This window comes from Saccostrea cucullata, unplaced genomic scaffold (genome assembly GCF_032062105.1).
Source record: "Saccostrea cucullata isolate Sc308-1 unplaced genomic scaffold, CSIRO_AGI_Scuc_v1 ctg7054, whole genome shotgun sequence".
NCBI classification, from domain to species: Eukaryota; Metazoa; Mollusca; class Bivalvia; order Ostreida; family Ostreidae; genus Saccostrea; species Saccostrea cuccullata.
Window position 1 is genome coordinate 858 of NW_026928322.1, and position 16,468 is coordinate 17,325.

Genomic DNA, 16,468 nt, shown 5'->3' on the forward strand with positions numbered 1-16,468 from the left:
ATTAAGTACGTGGATTTAAAAAAAAAGTTTTAAATTCGTAACATGACTTGTGTCACCCTTATTGAGAGACTGTGTGTTAATAAAAAAAGAAATCAAAAAAAAAATCTTGAAATCATTCTGTCAATAATCGATCACTGTTCAATATATATAAGTTATAAAATCAAAACAATCACGTGTATTTCCTGAAATTAAAACAACAATATGATATAGGATTCGAATGAGATGGGAATCTTTTGATTTAAAATAATGATATGAAATATATTCAGTGTTTGATTTACACTTTTTATAATTATATTGCTTTGCAGTTCCTGTAAAAGATCTTGCTATCAATAGTGGATCGTTGTACAAGGAAGGGAAGCCTTTAATATTTAACTGTACGGCTACAGTGGACTCTGACCATACCGAACTACTAGGATACTACAAGCTTCCATCCGACAATTCATATGTAAAAGTACAAGGAGAACAAACTATTTTACAGACATTTACTCAAAATTGTACTAAATCAGTTATATCGAAGTTTCATACTGGTTTCCTTGTCTCAGCAAATCTAAACGGAACTAAACTGAAATGTCTGTACAACGAAATCAGTCCAGAAGCCTCAGAAGAAAAGATTGTTATGATACAGTCGGCAGGTAAATCTGAAACAGACAATTTTTAATGTCAGTAACTTCATTCTAAATTTTTGGCTTAATGATGGGAACGTTGGAAATTTGCATGGACAAAGAAGCTTAAAATCTTTAACTGTAATTTGTTTATGAATATTTCCCCTATATTTATAATTGCATTAATATGAGATAAGTATTGATTTTTTAAAAGAAAAAAATAAAAGCATATTTTTTTTCAGACGTTGCCTTTACTACGTATAAACTAAAAGCAGAAGCACGTCAAAGTAAAGCTAACTTTACCTGTCTCGTAAGAAGTACTGGGTCTTTTAAAGCAATAAAGATCTTAAAAATAATCAACAGCACATCAATGATAGAAATGGCTTCATATACATCATCATCTGATTCAGTACAAAGTGTAGCCGGGGTTGATGCAAATTTTAGCAGCAATGCTCTAACCTTGATGTTTGCTTCAGTAATGTGCTCTGACGAAGGGAAATATAATTGTACTGTGATAATGGATGACGATTCGGAACAGCAACCTCCTCTCTCACTTGATGTTCAAGTAACAAGTAAGTTGTATGAGTGGGGCTTCCTGTATTCAGGAACATTTTGTTTTCGTTTTACATGTATTTTTGCTCATATAAGTCACGTTGTTTGAGGAAAATTAAAATAATGTGTATTTTTAAAAAGTAAACAATATTTCTTTAACACATTTAATTTGAATCTGGACAATATTAAACTATCAAATGCCTGCAGATATGAATGGTCGAAAATATAAGTATTTTAAGTACTTTATTCTGTTTAATTTCCTTTGGACGCTTAAGTTTTTTAAACATTATATATAATAAATTCCAATTGCAAACAAGAGGTTTTCAAAATCATTATAAATCTCTTCAAAGCTTCACCGGGCTCCTCGACTGTTGAGTTGTTTGTGGACCCAAATATTGTTGAAGATAGAGATTCTGGAACTCATTATTGCCTTGGTTCTGTTGGGTACCCAGAAGTTGGAGGTTATATAGAGATAACCTTCGTCCATCCTTTGACGAACGAAAATATAACACTTAACAAAGAAAGCTTACGGACTATTTCTAGCAATGAACTAGAAATTCAAAGCACTCTGATGCCTTACATCAAAGAAGAGTGCAAAACAATGGAGAAAATTTCATTCAAAATTAAACCTTCAAGGAAATGGAATAGAGGAAAAATCGTTTGTGAAGTCAAAAGTCAGGATGGGTCCGTTCAAAAGGCTGCAAAGGACGATGTTCTCTATGTTATTGATGGTAGATATTGACATATTTTCATACATATATTTATATATAACCTATATACTAGAACAAACTTAAATTATAATAAGAGAGACTAAAAATCATTTTGGCAAGCAAATTTAAATTTGATCTGTTTAAAAATTGCAAGATGGATAACATAAATTCAATCTTTCACGCATATGTTTGAATAGGGAAGTGTATGTTTATATTTAATTTAAAATGTTTTCAGCATCATTCTGCAACTCTACGAACAATCAAGAAATCTATTTTGATCATGAAAAAGAGGATTTTTGTAACACTTATGTACAATGCAGTGGGGGGACACCTTATGGTAAAAGCTGTAGTCCAAATGACTGTGTATTCATCGGAAAAGCTTATTGTGATGACTGTTCTCGTGCAAAGTGTACAGAAGAAATGATGACTACAGGTAAAAACGAATTTACATTTTCCCAATATTATAAAACTTGAGCTGTACATTAATTGCTTTTGTACATTTTTAAATCTAGAACAAATTAAACATACAATATTATTTTTCCATTAGAATATAAACTAATTCATATTGCATTCCATTACTAATAGGTACATATTTCAAAAAAGTGATACAGAACAAATGTGTAGGGATTGAATACTTAGGAAATTAGACATTATTTTTAGTTATTTCTATTAGCATATAACTTTTAAATAGCGATTTATGTCAAGGGTTTGTGAAGAGTTCCGAAATCACAAAACCTTGACATTATGAAGATGAATAAATATGATTTATCTTCTTTTTTTTTATAGAACAACTGATATGGTCACTGAAACAACAACAATAACAACACCAACAACAACGCAGATTGGATCTCATTGTAAGTGATGTTGTTAACCTTATGAAAAATTTGATTTTAGACACAGATTTAGAAATAAATAAATAATACCCTACTTTATTATTTGGGTATATAAAATGTATACCTCTTCAATTATATAAAAGGACGAATTTCATCTTAGGACTGAACTTTTGCGAGAATCACTGACTTTTACAGTTAATAGACTGAACATTTTTGACATTTAAAACATCGTTATATACGATGGCCGATATGGGTCGAACAAAAAATAACTACAAGTAATGTTTGTTTTTCTGGCAATTCTTAGATGCTGGCGAAAAGTAACGAGTTTTGCTTGATTTGCCGGCAATTTTTAGATGCCGCAAATCTAAAATACCGACATTTCTTATTCTAAACATTCAATTAAAATGACAGAGGATGTAAATAGACGTCTTATGTTAATTGGGAAAACGATTTGATAAAAACAAGAAGCAATTTCACTCGATACATGTTGTACGACACATCAAAACGCAGAGTGAAGCTGCTGAAACGGCTAGTTAGAAGCATCCCCCTCCCAGAAAATAAAAAAAATCTATAGGAGGGGTTCAACACTAGTCTCAGAAACTTTCACTGTGTTTATACAAAAAGTTTAAAAATCAAGTATATTAGAAAATAAAACATTATTTGATTTATGTATATCGCATAGGCGTCGGAACAGGGGGGGGGGGGCTAGGTGGCTTAACCCCCTCAACTTTTTGCAAATATATACATTATATAGGCATTGAAAATTTGGGATTACCTTTTTTGTTGGTTTAGCCTAGGCCCCTACTTTCAATAAGCCCCCTCCCCCACTTTCAATTTGCTTCCGACGCCTATGTATCGGACCTCCTTGATATATAAGGTTCTGCTGAAATACATACGCAAATCGACAAATGTAAACTGCTCTTCATTCTTATTTAAAAGGGACACAGAAGTTCGCTCTCCAGTTTTTCATAATCTTTGATTAAGATATAACACGTCCTGGCTAAAAATATGCAATACAAATTCAGAAGTTTTCTGTATTCTCATGATCTCCCTCCTAAGTGTTAAGTATCATTATGAACCAGGCAATATTTTTGTCAACATCTACATGTAGCTTGACCGTTACTCAACAGGCAGCGTGCACAACGTTCATTTAGTATTTCAGGAAACACATGCTTAGTTATATCAAAATAATTCACACAACTATTGAAGATCCAAAAATATGTGTTGGTAATGGATTTTCAAAGATATACATTTATTGGAGTGTTCAAGTCTCGAAACGCCTTAAACAAAGTCTGTATTGCAACACGTTCACCCCCATCCCAACCCCACTTCTCTCAGTACTTTGGGTTTTTTTTTCTTTTGTCAAACCTTTTGCCCTATTAACTTGGCTTTAGTGGTTTCGATATCCTCTGGCATTTTTATTAAATATATAAGAATTAATGTTACTTAAGATTTGCCATCATCTAAGAATTGCCGGTAAATCAAACACAGCTCATGGTTACCTTTTGCCAGCATCAATGAATTGCCGGTGTAACGACGAAAAGTGACCCCCGTAGAATATTGACCGGGCGTCAATATTCCCTGGTCAATATTCTGCGTAGAAAAATGACCCCCTTTTCTGTAGAAATTATGGCCGTGGGATCGTTTTTCTCCGTGTGCATCGCAGACAAATGACCCCATAGAATAATGACCCCTTGTCATTTTTGATGCAAAAACATTTGTTTTGGTAGGAATATTCTTTTAAGGCGAATATATACCGGTATTACTGTGTACAGGGTTATCTTCGACCCGTCTTATTTTCGCCCTTTCACACTTGTAAACAATTTTGCCCCGTTTTAAATTCGCCCAATCATAGTTTTGTTTAAGAAATTATACTGTATTCTTTGAATTCGCCCCGTTTTAAATTCGCCCAAAAGATCGTAGGGCGAAAGGGGCGAAAATTTCCCTGTATACAGTATTATACCTCTATTGATAATACTCGAATTTGATTGGCTGTTACGAAAACTTTAAAACACAACAATGACTCCAAATGGTACTGTTTACAGCAATACTGACCTAGGAATAATTGCACGTGGGATATACATGTAATGACTCGGTCATTATTTTTAATGACCGCCAAAAATGACGGCTTAATCAAAAATTCGTTTTTGAGTTAAGTTAATGCATAAAATAATAATTATTCGAAAAAAAAACGTTTTTAAAATTGTGCATGATCTGTTTTGCATTACCATACAGAATACGGTAAAATTTTATCGTTACAATATATCGTTACAATTCAGTTCAATAGAATGTAGAGGCGGCTCTTTAAAGAGTTAAATTCTGTGTTAGATTTTGACTGTGTAAAGGAAAAGTAATCGTTAGTTATAACAATGTATGTCGCTATAAACCAAATATTGTTTTAATCAGTAAATCATGATGCAAAACCTTACACGACTTGCAGACGTCAATGTAAACAACTTTACTATCCGGTCTGTAGCGAATCCCGATCCCGATCAAAGAAAGAATTGATAACGGTTAGAGTTTCATACTTTTCAATATATATCGGTATAATAAAACAATTAATTACCCCTTTTGAGTTCAACATGATGAAATAAGTACCTCGACCTGGCCCACTCGATGACCTGCCCTGACCTCGTGGGCCAGGTCTCGGGCTCTTTTTTCACCATGTTGACCTCACAAGGAGTAATTAATTGTATAATATCAAGCTGCCTTATACTTTGAAGTGTTATTTTTGAATGCTTTTAAGCTTAGAAAACAAAATCAAAGCTATACAATTCCTTACATTAATAATACAAACTGTTTTATCCGCATTAAAGGAAAACAAATTTAAAATGTTCTAATTAAAGTCTATTAGAGCAAAGATACGTGTATTCAGAGAAACGTTTATTATATTTTACACAGTTTTCACAGTTGTCATTTTAATCTTAATAAAGTTTATTTTCTAGCTGGTGTCAGAAAAGGTTTCCATAATTGATTAATTATAAATCTCATTGATTTTACCCTGGATAAATAATTTGCAAAAATCTAAATAAAGTTTTGACTTTCAAACGTTTAATGTTTTTGATCCCTACTTTTAAACTGGCGTGAAAGGGGGCACTAGCTTAGAAAAATAGATCTTATAAACATATTTTGAATGAAGTTTCAAACTTCTTATAAAAATACGGATGATTTAATTTGTAAATATAAGTTAAATTAAATTGTCTCTGACCTATGATACAAGGAAAACAAAATATTGTTAGCTCAAAACCTGTAAAATGTCTTTTGTTGTTTGCTAGTGTCAACAAAACATTAACAAAATGGGGGTTGTAGCATAAAACATGATTAACTACAAAAAAGGTGTGCGCGCCTTTCCAAAAATTGGCACATGTACACATGTAGTTTTCCCCGTTCTACATGTACTTACATATGATGATTTTTAGGAGTTTTTTTTACCAGTAGAAAAAAAAAAACAAATGTTTGATGATGAAAATGTTGTTACTTCAATGTTATACTAATGCCCCCGTAAACGAAGTTTCGGGGTTAAATAGTTTTTACCTGTCTGTTTATATATTTGTCCGCATAAATTCTACCCATATCTTTAGACTTGTTGGGACTACGGCTTTCATATTTCACAGTTGTATTTTCATGACAAGACCCTTTTTTGTGTACAACCAACTTTGACCATATGACATTGGCCTTTGAGTTTGAGACACCTTTACCCAAACATTCCACACTTTTACGTTAGCATTAACTTTTGGACGGTATATGCTAGGACTTTATATCGAAGTAATGGCATGAAAGACCATTATAATTCATTGATTTGCAAAGGTAATGTCTATAAAATCTCAGAAGAAAGGGGATGTGAAGCAACCATTGGTCAGGTGTCTGTGGGCTAAAAAGTGTTGAAAAAGGAAGTATTTTTTTTTTTAATTTATAGATATCTCTGAAGGTTGAACTATCATTCACTCAGATGTAAATTTTTGCCAGTTTTGGAGGAATTTTTAATATCATTATAAGAATGTTCTCGATGTGTATAGCATTACCTGTATATACATGGAAAGAATAAGTACTTTATATAAGGTAGTTAAAAAGTTTGTATTTTAAAGCAGAATGTATAACCCTGCTCCTTCAACTAGCGTTGAAATTTCATAAATATTAAGGAATCTGATAAAAATTACGCCAGACAATGGGCCAGAAGAAGGAAATGGAGATAACGAACAGTATTCAATATCAAAGTACATAAAATATACAAAAGAGCAGAGCAAACACGGACCTCCAAAACATCAGAGGTTGGATCAGATCCCATGGAGGAGTGAGCATCCCCTGCTGACCAGTCACACCCACCGTGTGCTCCTTGTCATGATTGGTAAATAACGGAAAAATCCGTCGTCAATTCAGTGGGTAAATAATGGACTAACTTTTCGTATGAAATATGAAAAGAAGGCGTTGACACTTTGTCAGAATGGATTAAATGTATCAGATCCATGATTACAATGTAAGTCGCGTATTAAAAGATTGACGGGCAATATGATAACCATCTATCATTCTGTGTTCAATAATCCAGAAGTGAAAAAAGAATTATATAGATTAAATGATCAGTACGTACTGGTCACTACCGACAAAGCAGGTATCAATATTGTCTTCGTTTGTAAGGCTCAATATACAAATTGTATTTTAGAAGAACGTGGATTTAATTCTACAAGTGGTAATCCTACTTATACTCATACTTTTCTTTCTGAGGAAGAGATTCTTCAAAATCATTTGTCAGTTTTGAATATTTCATAACATTCCACACAGCCAAAATGATTTTTAACTACCTTATAAATTGGATTATGAAACTTCATAAAATCCTTACAAACAAAGATACATTGCGGGTTTAAGTAAATGTTCAACCATGTCTCTTTCGTTACCTCTCATTAAGATATTGACAGATATGAAGAAAAAGCTTCAATAATACTGTGCAACAATATATTTAAGAAGAGGTGTGAATCAGAAATGGATACTCAAAAATTCCAAAGAACTTTTGGACAATTTGAAATCACAAGATTTTACCAAAATCAATAGCTTAAAAACTTACGACTTTTCATCTTAAAACACAATCATTCCTACCGATAAATTAAAGTCCAGACTCTTTGATATCATTGACAGCTGCTGCTTTTTCAGTAAAAATAGAACTAGTAAATTCTCTTACCTGGTAGTTGGTCATTTGCAAAATTATTTTGTTAAAACACACTTTCACACACAAGTACCCTGACGTTGACATAAAAAAAGATGTTTGAGTTTCTGATTGGAAAAATCTATGTGGTTTTTGGAAACCAGGTTTTCAAAATATCTATTGGAATTCCCATTGGTACCAATAGCGCTCCGTTATTAGCAGACCTTATTTTTGCATTCATATGAAGCAGAATTTGAGCAAAATCTTATGGGTGAAAGAAGAAAGAAGCTGTGGCCTTTAACGCTACATTTAGATATATCAATCGATATATGTCAATCAACAAAGGTAAGTTCCATTCCTACGTCAATACGATATATCCCGAAGAGCTTGAGATAAAAGATACCATAGACTCTGACATATCTGTTTCATACTTGGATATTTGACTTGAAAAAGACGTTAATGGTTATGTAACAACCAAGCTATATGATAAACGTGATGACTAACTTTTCTTTCTTACTCACACAGCAATAAACCGTCATCACCTACATACGAAGTGAATATATCTCAGTTGATTCGATACGCAAGAGCATGATCTACATATGAACATTTTCTTAAACGTGGTAAATCATTGACAAGCAAGTTGATGAAACAAGAATATTCGTTTAAAGTCATCATTTCGTAAGTGACCTTGTCATTAAATACAATTTATCATTAAGCCAAATGCTGACTGACGTTTTTCGTGCTGATTGATAAATATAGTCCATTATTTTTACATTGAATTGACGACGGATTTTTCCGATATTTCCCGATCATGACAAGGAGCACATGGCGGGTGGGACCGGTCGGCAGGGGATGCTCACTCCTCTATGGCACCTGATCCCACCTCTGATGTTTTGGAGGTCTGTGTTTGCCTTGCTCCTATTTTATAATATAAAATGCTCCTATGTAAGAGCTAAAGGACTTGAATTTATATAGTTAAATAACGTTGCTTTTCTTGTTTCTACGCTATGTTTTTGGATTTGTAAAAAAAAAAAATACAACTTTTAGTTATCAGAAACATATCATGCCATTTTCGGAACAAAACCTTTGAATGATAAAAAAATACCTCAAAAATATAAGAATAAATTTATGCTCCTCAGTAAATAAATATTCATTGGGATTCTGCAGGCCAAGAATAAATCCATTCTAGATACATTCTAGATACATAGTTGCTACTATAATTATTAAGCTATGCAATCAAATATATGTTGGAAAGGATTAAAGTACATAAAATGCCCCCGACTTGCACTTGAAAGTATGAAAAAATATCAGGAGACATATATATACATATATAAGGTTTTATAGTATAAAAATAGGGGGTCAAAATTCTATGGGGGTCATTTTTCAACGTGAGTGGAGTCGTAGAATTATTGGTCTGGAATGTTTTTCTACAGTCGAAAATGACCCTACTTGTCGTAGAATATTGACCCTATGTCATTTTTCTACGTAGAAAAATGACCCCCTTGTCAATATTCTATGGGGGTCACTTTTCGTCGTTACACCGGCAAATCAAACTCAACTCATAGTTACTTTTTGCCAGCATCTTAGAGTTGCCGGCAAATCAATAACAACTCATGGTAACTTTTTGCCGCGGTCCATATCGACCATCGTAGTCATATATATAGGTACGGAATTTATAGCCCTCTCTATACTGTAGGCATTTCAGCTACTGCTAGGGTTCACTGTTTGAACGATAACTCATTCCTGGGACTTGTTTAGACCAGGTCCGATGTATCTAATTGTTAAAAAGGTAATCATTTTTTAGCGTTTCCCAAGTGATTCTTTGATGTCAGTAGAATCATGTGGTTTTAAAATTTACCATCTATGTTTAATTTATTTACCATGAAGTTTGACACTGTTTACTTATTTTTTTAAAGTTAAATATGAAGTGATATCTACCCAATTCTAAATTTTAAACTGATTAAAATTTTATTCCCGTTCATTCTTCGTGCTTAGTAACACAAATAAGATTATTAATTGTTTTATTTTCTTGTAGAAATATTTATATTTATTTATATAGGAAGCACAAAATGCATACATAAAACTTGACATTATACGAGGGTTGATCCAAAAGTAATGACACAACTTAAATAAAATTGTTATAAATCGACGTAAAGCAGCAAAATTATACCTGATGAAAGCTTTATTTATTTCAAATCAGACCTGAAAAATGTGAAGGAATATGATGTATACTTTTCAAAATATCGGATTTTTAACAATGCGCGTTTATGGTAGTCGCCGCACCTAAATATAACGTCATATGATGGATACACACCGTCATACATTTAATCGTTTCCCCTTCGTTTCATTAAACAATATTTGTGATTCGCAAAAACTTTCAACAATTCCACTTTTTAAAAGAATTCTTGGTACCATTATGCACTTACTCTTTTCATAATTAAGCCCTCTGTCAAAGTTTTTGAACAGTAGCACAAGACAACCTTAAAAATTCACAGGTCACTCTATCTGTCTGTCTTTTTTTGACAACGTCAGACACCATTGAACTTTTCCGTCCAGTCTCCTAACTTTCGGTCTTCTTGTCCTCTGCTAATCATCCAGTGACCAATAACCCGCCTAAAATTGCTTAAACAATCTATTAAGATGTCTCTTATTTAAATTCTTTATTCTGTTAGTCTGATTGATTAACGAAAATATTGTTAGTGATGATTCCCATGTTTTGAGGCAGAAATGCATTACAACTCGTTGAGCCTTTTTTCCCCATTTCGACAATCCCTTTGTTCAATTCAACAGAGTAAAACAACAATGTTTATGATCACAAATATCAATGCCGCCATTAAATTTTCAATTAAAGACTAGAAAATGACGAGAATTGCGTCTTTAAAAAATTGGGAGATTATATGCTTTTTCAAGAATCTTTTTAATGTGTTTGTCTTTTTCATTCTAAGAAAAAATACACTTTAAAACTTGACGTTCCGTTGTGACGCAGCGACACTCCCTATGCTCTAAGTTTTAAACTGCTATAAAATATATTGAAATAAACATTATTAAATTAAAATTTCAATATCAATTATATTAAAATTGTGCATTATTTGGTATATTGTATTTGATAATATGACGCCAAATATATAACATATGGACACTGTGACATTACTTTTGGATCAACCCTCGTATCTGTATTTTCTTCTTCATAACAATCGGCCGCCCGCGTGGCGCGATGATTACAGCGTTTGCTCTAGGGTCGCGAAGTAAGGAGTCGATCCTTACATCGCTGGCTCAAATCCCACTATGGAACGTGGAGATTGGTCCTTCGGATGAAACCGTATAATTTGAGGCCCTTGTCGCAGTAGGTGCTGGCACATAAAAGACACCCCCCCCCCTTGCTCAATGGCCTTGAGTGCTTAGTATAGGACAAAATTTGCATCTCACACCCGGCAAGTGGTGGCGTCTCCATATGAGTGAAAAATTCTCGAGAGTGAGGTTAAATAATATGCAGTTAATCAATCAATCATATCAATTGTCAAAGAGAATTAAAAATGTCGAATATAGTCTGATCTTCATTTATTTGATCCCATTGTTTCAGGTAGAGTGAAGACATTCTCCTTCTTTTGGTCAACACTTTTGTGTATAAAACAATGTTTTTGTGTATTAAACGCCTATATGTCTTTTCTATAAACGATAACGGCACTTAGTTGAGTTACCTTCCTTAGAACACAATACTGCACAAGTCAATTTAATAATTAAACATTTTAACGATTAAATTCAATGTATGCCTAAGGTATAATCTTTTTTGAGAAAGGCATATACCTTTAAATCTATTCATGAAAATGTTTTTTTACTGTATGTGCAACTTGAAAAATTAGCTGAAAAACCTATACACATTACACTAAAGACTTAGATTCTATGGTATTTTTCCGCATTGAGAACGATCTGTTCTTAGATCCAAATTCTAACAAAAATAGATATCACAGTATTTTACACAATTTATAATCAATTCAAGCAATCATAGCTTTTAAAAGGTCAAGATTACTGTAATTATTTGAACATGTTATTTATATATACATGTATTTTCTCTGTGGAAGTAAACAACAGTGATTTCAATTCACCTAGACTGTGTTTTGTTTTATTAATTTCCCTGGGGGTAAATGCCACGTATCATATAGTAACAAGAGGCCCAGGGGCCACAGCGCTCACCTGAGCACATTGGCTAGGAAAAAGCACATATCAGATCAGAACTGAATGTTTACTGAGGTTGGGGGGCTGAATTTAAGCCCCCAGGGGATCATGATTTGAACAAATTAGAATCTACACCACCAGAGGACGATTCCATATAAATATCACTTATCATGGCTTTGAAGTACTTGAAAAGATTTTAAAAGGTTTCCCTATATATTTCTACGTAAAACTTTGGTCGGCCATTTTGGCCCCACCTTACCCCCAGGGGTCATGATTTGAACAAATTGAATCTACACTACCTGAGGATAATTTCACATGAGTTTCATCTTTCCTGTCTCATTTGTTCTTGAGGAGAAGATTTTTAAAGATTGTTCCTTTATATTCTTATGTAAATCTTTAATAGGCCATTTTGGCCCCAACCTAGCCCCAGGGGTCATGATTTGACCTAACTTGAATCTACACTACCTTAGGATAATTTCACCTGAGTTTCATTATTCCTGTCTCAATGATTCTTGAGAAGAAGATTTTTAAAACATACCTTCAAATTTTCATTATTTCTTAATGATCTCCCCTTGAATAAGGGCGTGGCCCTTCATTTGAACAAACTTGAATTCCCTTCACCTAAGGATACTTTGTGCCAAGTTTGGTTGAAAATGACCCAGTGGTTCTTGAGAAGAAGTCGAAAATGTGAAAAGTTTACAACGACGACGACAACAACAGACAACGGCCGAATTTTGATCAGAAAAGCTCACTTGAGCCTTTTGCTCAGGTGAGCCAAAAATGAAATAATTAAGCTCTTTATAAACACCTTTATCAATTTTTTTTCTCAACATCCAAAAACATTTTCCACTGGTGTAGATAGGTCGTTAATAGTGGTTTTAATTATAGTTTTAGGGACACTGTTTATATTTACTAATGCAAGAGATGATTGGAGGCAATTTTTTCCTATGTAAATGTAGCTTGTAACACGGGCTTTGATTGGTTACAAAGTTGGGTGTAAATTTCCATGTCACCCATCTGCCTTGACCTCCCCGTAGACCCTTGATCTGACCTGGATAACTAATATTACTAAAATACCTTAAAATACCTTAATCATGAAAGATTGTATCTCCTTTTACTTTCATTTTCTACAACTTTAAAAGATAAATGAAGGAACAAATTATTCTGGAAGGAAAACTTGACAGGAGTTGGTCAAGGTGGAAGGGAGGGTTAGATTTATTACCGTTCCTCTCATAAACAATATTGGCTTTGAAATGGCCCATTATTATTGAATAATTAATTGTTGTGCTAAAAAGTGTAAATATAAACCATAGGTTGTTTTAGTCAGTGCTTTTCGCAAAAGTCCACTTATTCCCTTTCTGTACTGACAGTGTTGCCAAATGGACTGAGCTTCATTGTATTTTTAAAACTTATGTTAACCACAACATTGTTCAGGGGCAAAATAGCTCTTGCAATTCTAAACACAGTATATTTCTGCCTATTATACCTAAAGAAGGGTAAAAGTGTATCGTTTTAAGTCGAGGTATTTTGGGCACTACAAAAGTCATATAATTAGGTTTGGAATAATTTTAAACCCGCAAATTATTAAAGATTCAAAATGTCAAAGTAAGATCGTTATGGTCATGATTAATTGGATAGGATCCAGAGGAGTGATTAGGTAATTAAAAAAAGAATTTTCATAAAACAATACAAAATAGGAGCAGAGCGAACACTGACCTCTAAAACATCAAAGGTGAATGTTTTTTTAGAAATGATCTAAATAAAAGTGTTTTCTTTTAATCAAATTATCATTTAATTTTTCAGATCTCAGTTGTACATCGATATCCGTAAATGAAGGAGAAACAGCAACGATTTCCTGTGTATTAAACATCTCCTCCTTTGATTATATATCTATATCAAATATAAAGGACAGTTTACTGTCTATTTATGCAAATACCACAGTAATGTATGCTGAGGACAGTTCTTCCGCAAAATTTGAATGCACAATAACTGGAACAGCGTTATCATTTCTTATTAACAATGTGCAATGCAATGACTCTGTGGAATATGAGTTTAACCTATATATGGAGGGAATACTCTCGAGTACTGTCACAGCATCTGTACTGATGAAGAGTAAGTGGAATATTTTTTGTTTATGGACATTTATCATTAATAAAAATGTACATTTCAATATTTTTTCTTTTATTTTTTTGTAGCCAAACCATTATCACCAGAACTGACAATTGACTACAAGTTGGAGTTGGGTAAAAACCAACCAATACACACTTGCAAAGGTTTTGTTGGAAGCCCAAAGGGCACCCTAGAGTTGGAAATAAAAAATACTACATCAGGAAATTTTAGCAAATACATTCCTACAACACAAAGTTTTGGCTCCTCTGGTCTTGAGAATTGTAATAATCAGTTGGTTCTTACTTTTTCGATAGACCTTACAATAAATAATTTATCTGATCACTACTTGAGGTGCCTTGCTAAAAATACAAAGACTTTGCAAGACAGCGATCCCATTCCAATGTCAAACGAGGTTCCAATAGTTCCACTTCCAGGTAATTGCTTTGTTCAAGTTTTATATTCTGTAAATAAAAATGTTCAATTTAAAAAAAAAAACTTTTATCCTTAAAGAATACAAATACAACACTCAAGCTGGCATGTGCAACGCTGTTTACTAGCACAATATGTTCATTGAATTAACTGCTCAATCAGTACTGTCTCGTTGGTGACTTGCTGTAGTCCTCGTAATATGCCCATGTTCATGTAATTAGATCAATTAACAGAATTAACATTTTCGGATGAGACTTCTTTTTATTCCAACGCCAGTCAAGTTGATTAAATTATTCATATATCTATAGAGGTAACTATCTAATAGAAATTTGGTAAAATTTTGTAGTTAATTCAATTCGATAACATTGATGTAGCATTTGAAATTGTACATATGTACAAGAAATATCGTGTATATTCATTCAAAATAGTAAAACTGATGTTTTCAAATTGTTAAAGATTATTCATTATATATATATACTTTGAATAGAAAAATTAATAATATGTATTTTTCCTTCACCACATGATTACATGTGACCTGAAATCATACACAATTGCACCTACTAGTAGGGCAACTGAGCACTGGGGAATATTTTTTCATGCCAGCACCTACTGCGCCACGGGACCTGGGTTTATACGGTCTTATCCGATGAAACGATGTCCACGGCCTACGGTGAGATTCGAACCTCCGATGTCAGGATTGACTCCTCACAACTCTAGAGCAGACGCTCTAACCACTGCGTCACGCGTTTGAAGTTAATATTTTCTAAAATGTTCAGTCTTATATAATGATTCATGTGTTGTTTTAGCTTTTTACATCGAAATAAATTAGCCTGAAATCAACGTCCCTTATCTGCAAATTATTAATACGATGAATTTTGGGACGCGTTTGATTGACACATGACCGTCCAGTTTCAAGAGGGAAACTTTATCCCTAATAGTTGGGGAAAATACAAAATTTTTGTATAATACAATAATACGTAAAAATCAGTGTGAGTAAGCAAAATCAACTGACAAGTATTGTCAGTCCGTGCTTAGTAATAACAGTTTGGACACACCACGTAAAACGTAAACATTAACAATAACAGAGCTCTATCCCATTTATCAAAATAGACGTTTGATGTGATGTTAAAAAAGCGTGCGTTGACAGTGAATTCTAAGAATATTAAAATTCTAAAAGTAAACAATGCATCTGTGTTTAGGCCCCTTTAATAACATAAACCAAAGACGTAAGTGCAAATGCAAGAGAAAATTCTTCTTAAATTCATCCACTCGATTGAATACATTATCCATGATTCGATATTAATGAACAGAGTCGGGATTAATTTATGCCAATATCACTGTCAATAGCATTATTTGGCACAGCTTTCCGTAGTAATTATGCACATATTCAACATGGCTTATCATTAATATACGCCCTAACATGTATATTTTTCTATTATTTGAAATGCTTGTCTGTTTAGTTAAACACCCCAAACTTTCATTATTGTATAAAAGTATTATAAAGTTATATGGGATGAATCATTTTCAATGTTATTAACTTATTTTTTATTTTTCATTTTAGCAAATCCTTGCAGCGGGATCAATGCGTTTTTCACACATCCGAGAGACTGTAGATATTATGTTCAATGTGTGCATAACAATATTGGACATATTTATAACTGTCCTTCGAAATGCTTTAACGAAACTATTTTACAATGTTGAAGATGCTTGTATGAGAAATGAATTTTTAAGGCTCGACATAATTATTCTTGTTCGTTTGTTCTATTATTATGATGTTGAAATTGCCATTAGGAAAAAAAGAATACTTCAATTAAATTGATTCTTTTCTTATTGAATAGATAAAACGAGTCAAAAAGAGTGCTTTGAAGAACCACAATACTATGCAAAAGAGTGAAACATTTTTAATATTGATATAGCTGAAATAAT

The 16,468-nt window shown here is 33.1% G+C and overlaps 2 protein-coding genes across 2 annotated transcripts; both read left to right on the top strand.

Annotated features, from left to right (window-relative positions):
• Window positions 1-305: 305 nt before the first annotated feature.
• LOC134277204 (uncharacterized) lies at window positions 306-2,511 on the top strand (the record flags this gene model as incomplete). The annotated part of the gene is made up of 5 exons (XM_062759527.1): window positions 306-632; window positions 845-1,174; window positions 1,505-1,885; window positions 2,100-2,297; window positions 2,450-2,511. Coding segments are annotated over 5 exons (1,298 nt in total), but the record flags the coding sequence as incomplete, so codon positions are not given.
• A 145-nt stretch (window positions 2,512-2,656) lies between these two features.
• LOC134277205 (uncharacterized) lies at window positions 2,657-16,266 on the top strand. The gene is made up of 4 exons (XM_062759528.1): window positions 2,657-2,718; window positions 13,808-14,116; window positions 14,200-14,547; window positions 16,104-16,266. Exons 1-4 carry the CDS (start codon window positions 2,661-2,663, stop codon window positions 16,241-16,243), a joined length of 855 nt encoding a protein of 284 aa, XP_062615512.1. The 5' UTR covers window positions 2,657-2,660; the 3' UTR covers window positions 16,244-16,266.
• Window positions 16,267-16,468: the final 202 nt, after the last annotated feature.